This window comes from Siphateles boraxobius, unplaced genomic scaffold, assembly GCF_051911475.1.
Source record: "Siphateles boraxobius isolate OS27281-9 unplaced genomic scaffold, OSU_SipBor_1 92, whole genome shotgun sequence".
Taxonomy (NCBI): Eukaryota; Metazoa; Chordata; class Actinopteri; order Cypriniformes; family Leuciscidae; genus Siphateles; species Siphateles boraxobius.
The window spans coordinates 2,461,181-2,473,861 of NW_027509222.1; the positions used below are offsets into that span (position 1 = coordinate 2,461,181).

General features: G+C 37.1%; 1 protein-coding gene across 2 annotated transcripts in view; it reads left to right on the top strand.

Moving 5' to 3' along the window:
- jakmip2 (janus kinase and microtubule interacting protein 2) overlaps positions 1-12,681 on the top strand; it is a 51,794-nt gene that overhangs the window by 16,665 nt on the left and 22,448 nt on the right. For both annotated transcript variants that reach the window (XM_077224800.1, XM_077224799.1), the window contains exons 2-7: positions 5,515-5,752; positions 7,656-8,153; positions 9,037-9,246; positions 10,573-10,671; positions 10,913-11,059; positions 12,483-12,623. In XM_077224800.1, the coding sequence (XP_077080915.1) occupies positions 5,624-5,752; positions 7,656-8,153; positions 9,037-9,246; positions 10,573-10,671; positions 10,913-11,059; positions 12,483-12,623 (1,224 nt within the window). In that variant the 5' untranslated portion in view covers positions 5,515-5,623. The remainder of the gene's footprint in view (positions 1-5,514; positions 5,753-7,655; positions 8,154-9,036; positions 9,247-10,572; positions 10,672-10,912; positions 11,060-12,482; positions 12,624-12,681) is intronic.

Genomic DNA, 12,681 nt, shown 5'->3' on the forward strand with positions numbered 1-12,681 from the left:
ACAGCATGTGTGTGTGTGGGAGACTGGTTTACTGCACGTGTTGTCAAGGCAACTCTTGGCTATGCTGTCAATAGATTCTGCGGTTTACAGTTGTCTCCTCAAAAATTAAATAGGACAAAGAAAAGCTGTTTATTATTAACAGTACTAGATAGTTTCCTATTCAAGTATTTTTTTGCTATGAAACTGTAACATTTTTTTCTAGTTGATTATTTAATTTGTCTAGCAGTGTTCTTAAATATAACTGAAAAATAGCCCAGAAACTAGTGTATTATATGTACATTTGTTTGTATAGATTCATATCTGCAGGCTGTCGGGACACATTTAAATATTGTGATCAAGCATGTCAGTGAATTTTGATAATTTTGTTAAACATTTCATTATTTTTTTTCTTTATATTCTCGCTGTCTGCTTTAAGAATTTTTTTTTAATTATATTTGTTTCAGGACTTTCTGTTTGTTTATAATGTTTTTTTCCTTGTTTAAAATGTATCACTATTGAATCTTTATTGGATTATGCAGTGAGTTGATTTCATGTAGTATGTTGTTCAGTATTAGTAGGCCCTGGTTTGGTTGGTCATGTGATCAATGTAATCATGTGACTTTTTTATATTAAGATGGCTCCTGCACTACACATTATTATCTAGGGCTGCGTTCCACTCCACATTTGTATGCCCTTCACTCGCTAACTGCCCTTCGTCTCGTGGACTTGGATGCGCATCATTGCTCATGTTGCACGAGTGCATAAGGTTTAAATGAGATACACTAACCCTAACCCTCACTTTGAAATCCACAATGGAGCTGATTCATTATTAAAACCCCTTTTTTACTTATGAATTTGTTTTATGCACCATTCTATATGCATTTAAATAGTTGGGGAAAATATAAAAAATAGGGATATGAGCTGTTGGGATATAGGGATATAGGGATATGAGCTGTTCGGATATAGGGATATAGGGATATGAGCTGTTGGGATATAGGGATATGAGCTGTTGGGATATAGGGATATGAGCTGTTGGGATATAGGGATATGAGCTGTTGGGATATAGGGATATAGGGATATGAGCTGTTGGGATATAGGGATATAGGGATATGAGCTGTTCGGATATAGGGATATAGGGATATGAGCTGTTGGGATATAGGGATATGAGCTGTTGGGATATAGGGATATGAGCTGTTGGGATATAGGGATATAGGGATATGAGCTGTTGGGATATAGGGATATAGGGATATGAGCTGTTGGGATATAGGGATATGAGCTGTTGGGATATAGGGATATGAGTTGTTGGGATATAGGGATATGAGCTGTTGGGATATAGGGATATGAGTTGTTGGGATATAGGGATATGAGTTGTTGGGATATAGGGATATGAGCTGTTGGGATATAGGGATATGAGCTGTTGGGATATAGGGATATGAGCTGTTGGGATATAGGGATATAGGGATATGAGCTGTTGGGATATAGGGATATGAGCTGTTGGGATATAGGGATATGAGCTGTTGGGATATAGGGATATGAGCTGTTGGGATATAGGGATATGAGCTGTTGGGATATAGGGATATAGGGATATGAGCTGTTGGGATATAGGGATATAGGGATATGAGCTGTTGGGATATAGGGATATTGGGATATGAGCTGTTGGGATATAGGGATATTGGGATATGAGCTGTTGAGATATAGGGATACTGGGATATGAGCTGTTGGGATATTGGGATATAGGGATATGAGCTGTTGGGATATAGGGATATGAGCTGTTGGGATATAGGGATATAGGGATATGAGCTGTTGGGATATAGGGATATGAGTTGTTGGGATATAGGGATATGAGTTGTTGGGATATAGGGATATGAGCTGTTGGGATATAGGGATATGAGCTGTTGGGATATAGGGATATAGGGATATGAGCTGTTGGGATATAGGGATATGAGCTGTTGGGATATAGGGATATGAGCTGTTGGGATATAAGGGATATGAGTTGTTGGGATATAAGGGATATGAGCTGTTGGGATATAGGGATATGAGCTGTTGGGATATAGGGATATGAGTTGTTGGGATATAGGGATATGAGCTGTTGGGATATAGGGATATGAGCTGTTGGGATATAGGGATATGAGCTGTTGGGATATAGGGATATGAGCTGTTGGGATATAGGGATATGAGCTGTTGGGATATAGGGATATGAGCTGTTGGGATATAGGGATATGAGTTGTTGGGATATAGGGATATGAGCTGTTGGGATATAGGGATATGAGTTGTTGGGATATAGGGATATGAGCTGTTGGGATATAGGGATATGAGCTGTTGGGATATAGGGATATGAGCTGTTGGGATATAGGGATATAGGGATATGAGTTGTTGGGATATAGGGATATGAGCTGTTGGGATATAGGGATATGAGCTGTTGGGATATAGGGATATGAGCTGTTGGGATATAGGGATATGAGCTGTTGGGATATAGGGATATGAGTTGTTGGGATATAGGGATATGAGTTGTTGGGATATAGGGATATGAGCTGTTGGGATATAGGGATATGAGCTGTTGGGATATAGGGATATGAGCTGTTGGGATATAGGGATATAGGGATATGAGTTGTTGGGATATAGGGATATGAGCTGTTGGGATATAGGGATATGAGCTGTTGGGATATAGGGATATGAGCTGTTGGGATATAGGGATATGAGCTGTTGGGATATAGGGATATAGGGATATGAGTTGTTGGGATATAGGGATATGAGCTGTTGGGATATAGGGATATGAGCTGTTGGGATATAGGGATATGAGCTGTTGGGATATAGGGATATGAGCTGTTGGGATATAGGGATATGAGCTGTTGGGATATAGGGATATAGGGATATGAGCTGTTGGGATATAGGGATATGAGCTGTTGGGATATAGGGATATGAGCTGTTGGGATATAGGGATATGAGCTGTTGGGATATAGGGATATAGGGATATGAGTTGTTGGGATATAGGGATATGAGCTGTTGGGATATAGGGATATGAGCTGTTGGGATATAGGGATATGAGCTGTTGGGATATAGGGATATGAGCTGTTGGGATATAGGGATATGAGCTGTTGGGATATAGGGATATAGGGATATGAGCTGTTGGGATATAGGGATATAGGGATATGAGCTGTTGGGATATAGGGATATAGGGATATGAGCTGTTGGGATATAGGGATATGAGCTGTTGGGATATCGGGATATAGGGATATGAGCTGTTGGGAAAAAAACGCAAATGAAAAAAAAATATCAATAGTATACACTTTGACTGTGAACATAAGGTAGCTACAAGTATTATGCGATTAAATCTAACCATAATTAATATATTATACACTATTATGCAATTAATTCTCAAAATAATTAATATATCATACACTACAGTTAAGTGCGATCTGCTATGATGTCATAATCAAGCTGCATTTTGGGATCTGGAGCTGTTTAAAGCTTCCGAAACTTTTGGCACTTTTCCATTAAAGGGACTATGTGTAGTTTTTTAGGTATTTTATTATCTAAAATCAATATTTTTTTATTCATAAATATGTCCTCAATGGTGTACAAATACCTCTGCCAATTATCTGACTTATCCTCGTAAATAAAGAATTTATTATCTTTATATACATGTGACGGGTAGGTCCACGGAGGCTTCCATGGCGTTCCGCCATCTTCAAAAACTATAATAGCAGAGAGGGTCAAAAAGTACTAGGCCAACGCGTTTCCACAACACGTTTTCGTTCAGATCCAGCGTCATGTGACTGAAAGCAGCAGAAACGGAGGAGCAGAGCAGTGAGAGGCGCTTCACGGCCCCGGCAAGTTTAAAAGGCTGCATTGCACTGTTATTATTCATACTGTAACATTCGTTTGTTCGTTGTGTCAAGTTGCAATTTGTTTGAAATAACAAACCTGTTCACCCGAAGGAAAACTCAATGAAGTGCTGTTAGAAGACATCCTGTCATAGCTTTTTGGTACATAGCGGCTACCGTAGATGCAACACGGATTTGAAGAAGCGAGGCGTTGGAGAGCACAATTCGTTTGAATGCAAAATACAATTTCACCGCTAGATGGGAGAAATTCCTACAAAATGTCCCTTTAAAGCAGTGGTTTTATCTTGCTATTGATGGTTTTTCTTCATTGTTAGAGTGTGCTGGCTTTTTAAAAGTGTTTACTTAAACATATCACCAGGAAATTCTGTTTAATTTTGTATTTTTTCCACCACATCTCAAATGAATTTGCAAAACCATGGAGTTGGAGTTTATTACAAAGTTTTTTGAGGTAACACTTTATTTTACAGTTTCCTAACCCTGTTTAGATCATTATATATATATATATATATATATATATATATATATATATATATATATATATATATATATATATATATATATTTTTTATATATATATATATATATATTTATATATATATATTTTTTTTTGGGGGGGATTTTCGTTTTGTTTAAGATTGAAAGTGTGAACCCCTCCTATAGGCCCATTTTCCTGCATCACACATGCCTGGAAGTTTGTAGTGATCCTGAACACCTTGATTCACTGGTTTAGGTGTGTTTAATTTGGGCTAGAGCTCAATTTTGCTAAATGGTGGCCCTCCAGGAGCAGGACTGGACACCCCTGGTCTGGTAAAATGAAATCCATACTTAAAGCATTTGAAAAAATTAGCAAAAATTAATTATGAAAAAATAACTAAGACATGGTCCAAGTTACCAAGAATTCAAAGGTTTCCTCTTATAACCAAAAAAATTTAAATTTGAAGTTGAAATCAGTTTTAACAAAAGACAGGTTGATCCACTGGAACATATAAGTGCTAAGAAGGGACATTTTTAATTATTATTATTACTACAGATCAATACATTTTAATTTAAATAGTCTACAGTAGAGCTGCACTATTCTGGATAAATTGAGCTGCATGATTCTCCCAGATTCTGAACAGACAACTTAATAAAATAATGCAATTTAGAGGTGCTGACAAAGTATTAATTGCTGCAGTCTATTTAAAGATGTTTAATTAATCAGAATGAAAAAAAAAATTGGTTTGAATGAATGATTCAATGACTCACTCATAAAAACTTTACTTGTTTCATTACAGGATGAATCAACATTTTTTAACACATCTCTTGAATCAATGATTCAATGACAAACACATTTTTTTAACACTCGCTTGTCGCCACCTAATGGTATACCAATGTAATCGATACAATCTTTATTTGAAGCGGCACGTTTTTAATTTTGATCAGTGTTAATATCTGAACTATAAACTTCTATCGCAGTAGGCTACTGCTGTGATCATTTGAATTACTGTACAAAAGAAATAATGTGTGGTTTAAAAGACTGTCTGTGAAGATGATGACTGTTCTCTCTGGGTCAGTGGCAGCGCAAACACAGATCTGACATCTGTAATTTAATCGTGCATCTCTAGTCTACAGTGTGCATGCTTAGTTGGGCCTCTGTTATTACCATTACTGTAAATCCTGATAGAAATTTGTGTTCCCATTTACACCCGCAGGTTTTCTGACTCCAAGGATAATGAGGAAAAGACGGAACTGGAAATGACAGTGTAACTTGACGTGATGGATAATAATAAGAGTGTTTGAGGAACCCCTACATCTGACCCAATGGCAAAGAAAGGCCGCGCCAAGGGCGAGAAGCCTGAAGCTCTCATCTCAGCCTTACAGGCGGCCAATGAAGATCTCAGGTCCAAATTAACCGATATTCAAATTGAACTGCATCAAGAAAAATGCAAGGTAGGCAAATTTACATTGAGTACTAGTGAATCTGAAAGTGTAGCACTCACAATGAACTTGCATACTCTTTGCCAAAATGTAAAAATGCCATTTTTAACCAGTGCATGTCTTGGATCCCTTTCAGCAACAGCAGAGGTGTACTTGAAAATCATATTTGAGTAAAAGTACTGATACTTAACAGCAAAAATGACAAGTTACAAGTCACCAATTTCAATATGACTTGAGTAAAAGTCTTAGAGTATCTGATTTTAACAGTCCTTAAGTATTTAACTCATACTGAACGTAGGCTCAAAGAGGAACTAGTTCTCAACACCAAAGAGACATGACAGTGAAAAACAAGAAACAATTGATTTGTGAGGAGAGCAATCACTAAAATCTATTTAATATTTTCTAAAATCAAAGTACTGAACACGTCAATATTGCAATAAATCAAGGTTAAGTCTCAGTTAAGCTCAAGTGCTCAAAAAGGGTACAAAAAGTAAAACACCATCCTTCAAAAAAAAGTGTCTTCAGTATAACGGATAAATAAAAAAATGTTTAGTAAAATGAAATAGTTAAAGCTTACTTGCACTGGATGTGCTGGTTTCGGCCTCATCTCATATATGAAACACCTGCGGTTCAGCAACTACCCGCTAATGCACTCGCATTCGTGTAAAACAGCCTTGTTGACAAGTTTGGGTGAGTAAGGGCGACAGCGACACACACAAGATATAGTACCTTTAATGCTCTGTAGATGGCGATATCGCTTCTTTATAGCAGTAAATAAACTGCTGCAGAAAAAGTTAGGTGTCATGCAAAATGTAACGAGTAATTGCAGTACTCTTCACAAATGTACTGGAGTAAAGGGTACATACATACACTTTTTCAAAAATGTACTCAAGTAGAGAGTAAAAGTTGCTAATATCTTTGATACTCAGTAAAACTACAAAGTAACCAAAAAGATACGTAATTACAGTAACTAATTACATTTACTAAAATACTTTACACCACTGATTAACAGTAAATGATAGGTAAAAATCAATTCACAAACTATATGCCATAAAAACTGATGGTAGCACTTTGTGTGCATCAGCTGTGATGCCATCCAGAACTTTTAATAAATTAGGCATTTCTGGAGTAACAAACTTGGGTAACACTTTACAATAAGGTTCATTAGTTAACATTAGTTAATGTATTAACCAACATGAACTAACAATGAGGAATACATTCGTTAGAGTATTTGATAATCTTTGTTAATGTTAGTTAATAAAAATACAGCTGTTCATTGTTTATTCATGTTAGTTCACAGTGCATTAAGTAATGTTAACAAGTACGACCTTTGATTTTAATAACGTATTAGTAAATGTTGAAATTAATATTAACAAAGATTGATAAATGCTGTAGGAGTATTGTTCATTCTTAGTTCATGTTAACTAATGTAGTTAACTAATGTTATCCATCCGGAACATATATTAGCTAAATGCGATATTATCAAAAGCACTAGCACTTGTGGCATATTTATTCATGTACTAGTGAATCTGAAAGTGTAGCATTCACAATGAACTTTCATACTCTTTGCCAAAATGTAAAAATGCCATTTTTAACCAGTGCTTGTCTTGGATCCACAAACCATTTCCAAAACTATATGCCATAACTACCCAGACAGCAACATAGTGTCGGCCCAGATCTGGGTCGTGTGGAACCCGTGTGTACCAGATGTGGGCCGGATCTGGGCCGACACTATGTTGCTATATGGGTATTGATGGTTGCACTTTGTGTGCATCAGCTGTGATGCCATCCAGCTGGCATTTCTGGAGTAACAACTTTACCATATTTGTCCAGCTGGAACATATATTGGCTACATGCAATATTACCGAAAGCACTAGCACTTGTGGCATAGCTATTCATGAACTCATTTCTGCAGGTGACCAAACTGGAGCGAGAAAAGGTGCAGGAAGGCAAGCGCATTCGCGAGCAGGAGCAGCATCGGCACACTGTGGCGCTGACAGAGCAACGGGCCCGCTGGCATGAAGAAAAGCTAAAGGAACTCGCTGCGCTGAGGGAATCGCTAACTCGGCAGCATGAACAGGAAATATCTCGCACAGCTAAGATTAAAGAAGGCGAGATCCAGCGCTTACGGACTGCACTTAGTGCACTGCGCGATGGCAGTGGAGAGAAAGTACGTACTGCGCTAACGCTAGAGGCCAGAGAAGAAGCCCGGCGATTCTTCGACCAGGAGCGTGTGAAGCTACTGCAAGAAATAACAGAGCTCAAGTCTAACAAACGGCAGACCGATGAAGCGCTTAGTACTATGATTATAGCCGACAAGATGAAGGCAGGGGACCTGCGCACTGAACATCAAGCGCACCAGGAACAGATCACCAAGATCAAGTGGGACTCTGAGCGAGATATTCGTCGATTGGTAAGCTGTCATTCTTATTCTTAAGGTAGAAATGTCTAATGACTTCTGTGGTCCCATGATGCCCTGTTTACAGCTGGTGTTAAGATGTGTTTTGGTGGATCGGCTCACAAGTGGACGACTCTAAACACAGGTGTAAACGGGTCTAAAACGTTTTGAGCTCGTCCACTTTCCACAACTTCCAGAGGGAGTTGAAAACACATTCGACCGGATTGCTTTCGTAGTGTAAACGCTCATGTGATCGAATGTGTTCAAACAGCCACTAAAAGACCGTCTTCTCTCCGTCTACTGACCTGATGAGTGAACATTATGAGAAGAGATCGAGCCAGACGGGTTTAAACTTTACCGGCTGAAGACCCAAGTTTGGTTTGAAGAGAAAATGTACCAAGCACAATGTTCTCTCAGCATTCCTGATTTCTAACACACACTCACAGCGTTCGGCTGATCTTGTGTCTGTCAGAGCAGAAACTAAAGCTGAAGCTCTCCAGTTGTGTTCATATGTAAATTGCTTGAGCTCATTTTGTCCATTAGATCGAAAGATTTGAAAAAAAACAACAACATACATTTACCCACCCATAGACTCTCCCCTCGAAGAAATCAGGACAGAAGTGGTTGAAAGTGGACAAAAGAGACGGATTAAAACACCAGGTGTAAACGGGAATGTGTCTTCCTCGTCTACTTGGGATCCGATCCACCAAAACGCATCTTAAAACCAGCTGTAAACAGGGCCAATGATTTCATATTATGTGCTTCTGGGTGGTTCTGGTATTATAGGTCTAGACGTTATAGGTCTGATGTTGTAGTGTTATGTGTTAACTACCGAATCTGACATGCCAAACCCTGAGCCCTTGTGCTAACCCAGTGTGACCTTTGTTAAACTGTCCAGGTGGATGAGATCAAGGCAAAAGACAGAACAATCTTCTCGCTGGAGAAAGAGCTGGAAACGGCGACAGGTTTCGTGCAGAAGTTGCAGCTACAGAAGGATGCGCTTGATGAGCAGCTGTTTCTGGTGAAAGAGGCAGAATGCAACCTGGGAAGCCCAAAGAGAGAGATCCCCGGCCGCGCGGGCGATGGAGCAGAGCATTGTGGGAGTCCGGTAAAGAAACTAGATTTGTACATTTGTCAGATTTACAAATGCACATGCGCATACACAAATGTACGTTCAAATACGCATTGCAGGTTTAAACATACAATCTACAACTCGAAAATTAAAACGTTAAACCAAACTATTTCTGAGTAAGAGTAAAAGAATGAAAGGTTACTCTTTATTTCGATAGGCCACTTTAGACATTCAACTACAAGTAACTATGCATCTACATGTCAACTTAATCTCATTAGAGTATAAGTAGACTGTTAGGTTAGGTCTAGTAGAATAAGATGACTTGCAAAATTACTTATAAACCGCTTTCATGCAGTAATCCCAGTAAATTACCGAACAATTATCAGAATGACTTTACTAGTAAATACACAAATATGCCGTCCATCGAAAGCAACAGCATTCCAGTTTTTACCGTTTAGAGACCATTCACATCAGCACTAAAATACCGGTAAATTCTCTGCTGTCAGTCATCGAAAACGATCTTTAAATTCTGCAACGTTGCCTCAATTCAACATTTTACAAAAAATGTTGCAGTCTGAGTGACAGGCATGATGATGATCAAACAGAATGTGTTTTTGCTCTTAAAGAAGGCTGGGTTTACATAGAAAAACGATTAAAAAGCAGCCGAGCTGACTGTAAACAGCGCGGAGTAATCATGTCATCTCCATAAGAACTTTATGATTGTCCCAAAGCAGACCTCTTACATCAGTGCGTTTGGTCATTTAATGGTAATGCTACAACGTCTCAAACCAGTAAGTTACCAGAACCAATTTACTGGTATTTTTGAAAAAGTCCTGTTCACACATGATCTCTTAACGGTAATTTACTGGTAAAGACTATATGTTTGAAAGCGGCTATAGTCAGTAGACTCTTTATTGGAGAGAATCAAAATAAAGAGATAGTAGATATTAAACAGTATACTGATTCTCCAATGAGATTTAGTTGACATTTAGTTGCAAAGTTACTTATAGTTACTTATATACATATAGAATGTCTGAAGAGAACCATCAAAATAAATTTACCGACTGAATGGTTAGGGCTAATCTAAATGGTTATGTCAATTCTTGTAAAGTATCATTTTAAATTAAGATTAATGAAGTGTTATTGTTATTAGCCAGTTAAACGACTGTCTTAAAAGCGAGTGCTCTTTCTCAGTAACAGCCACACACACAAACACTAATGCTTTTGAGTGCTTCTGTGCCAGCTTTGTTCCCACTATATTGCTTAATATCGTAAACATGTTACGTTGCTGCATACATTTTCCTTTATTGCACAATAAAGCGGTTTGTGTCATGCTTGAAAATGTTAAATATGTGTTTTTAGGACATGAGAAGAAACCAGAAACGCATGAGTGAACTTAAATCCACCATTCGTAAGCTGGAGGACCGCAATTCAATCTTAGTGGATGAAAGAAATGAGCTGGTATGTTTCGCTAGATCTGCCATTGATTGTCTTTTCAGTTTTAGTGTCGCAGTGAAAGGTCATCATTATTATTATTTTATTATTGTTATTAATTTTAAAGCTCTGCCAACTGTGGAATTATTGTTTGGTTGTACAGGATTATAAAAACAGAATGCGTCTTCTTTTATGTGTGGTATTGGAAACATTTATCTTTTATATGTCTTTTGTTTAAGAATATTTCACCCTGATTTTCTCCTCTCAGTTGAAGCGTGTTCGGGAAACAGAGAAACAGTGTAAACCATTACTGGAGAGGAACAAAATATTAAGTAAGAAAAATGATGACCTCAGCCAGTCCCTCCAGAGGATGGAGGATAAACTTAAATCCACAACCAAGGAGAACATGGAGATGGTGGGATCCTCTTCTTCTTCTTTCTCACATGTGTCAAAGCTATATAATCTGCATTTTAAAGTGCAGTTGTAGTGTGTGATTAAATGTACTGCATTTGACTCACTATCAGTGTATTACCGAATGCTAACAAAGCACAATGTTGTTCTTAAACATCCTTAGATTTTAATCCCACAAACATTGACATTTTGAGTAGACAGCTCAACGTTATTTTAGTTAAGCATCTGTATTTACTGAACTATAAATGCATGTTCTTCACATGTGCATCCTGCATGTTGCTGTCATGCTGAAGAATTTCAGTTTTAAGATCACATAATCACGTAATTATTTAAAAGCATTTTTACAGTGTATTCCGCACTATAATCACTTGTGTTCAGATTACCTGAGAGAAATGTTTATATAACTACTAACATTTAAAAGTATATTATTTTCATGTTTTTTAGTCTCTAATGCTCACCAAGGTTGCATTTAGGCTATTTATTAAAAACAGTAATATTGTAAAATATTATTACAATTTAAAATTACAGTTATTTTACTGTAAAATGCAATTAATTCCTGTGATCAAAGCTGAATTTTCAGTATCATTACTACAGTCCTTAGTGTCACATGATCCTTCAGAAATCATTCTAATATGATGATTTGATGCTTAATTATTATTGGTTATTATTAGTGCTCAATTGATTATAATGGTTCTTAATATTATCATTGTTGAAAACCGTTTTTGCGGCTTATTATATTTTTGTGGAAACCTTGTTGAAATAGACAGTTCAAAAGAACAGCGTTTATTTAAAATAGAAATCTTTTGTATCATTATAAATGTCTTTACTGTCACTTAAGATCATTTTATTGCATCCTTTTTTTAAACTTTTTAAAATCGTATTCTTAATCTTTTTCTTATAATTTTTACCCCAAACTTTTGAATGTTAGTGTATCACAGTTTCACAAACATATTAAGCAGATTAAATATTAAATAAAACACAGAAAATAATAAAAACTTTTCAACATTGATAATAATAAGAAGTGGCACCAGATCATCATCTTATTTGGATGTATTTTAGAATATTTGACAATGTTACTGTTTATAATATTATTCATCAAGTAAATGCAGCCTTGGTGAGCAGAAGAGACTTAATTATGTAATATTTAACATTTATTTGGTAAAAAATATTTTTTAAATGTGAATTCTCAATCTCTCAGATGGACATGAACATTCAAGACTGAACTATGAATAAGCTTTTGCCTGATATAATGCTCCATAATTTGATAATAATTGGATGATCACTACAAAATCTCTTGTAAACTATAAAGCGGTTACTGTTTTCTGCAAGCAAAAATAGCTCAACTGTAGTTGCACCAGACCATTTTTTTTATTTTGAGTGCAGAATGCATTTATCCTGTTGTATTATTGTTGTTTTGTTGCTTTCAGAAGGAAAAGATTACATCCCATCCTCCGCTGAAGAAACTCAAGTCTCTGAATGATCTGGATCAGGCCAATGATGATCAAGAGATTGAGTTCCTCAAACTGCAGGTTCTGGAGCAACAGAGTATGATCGACGAGCTGACACGAGTGAGTACTTTCTGTGAACACGAGACAGCGTTTATAGAGGTGAGCACTGAACAACCAC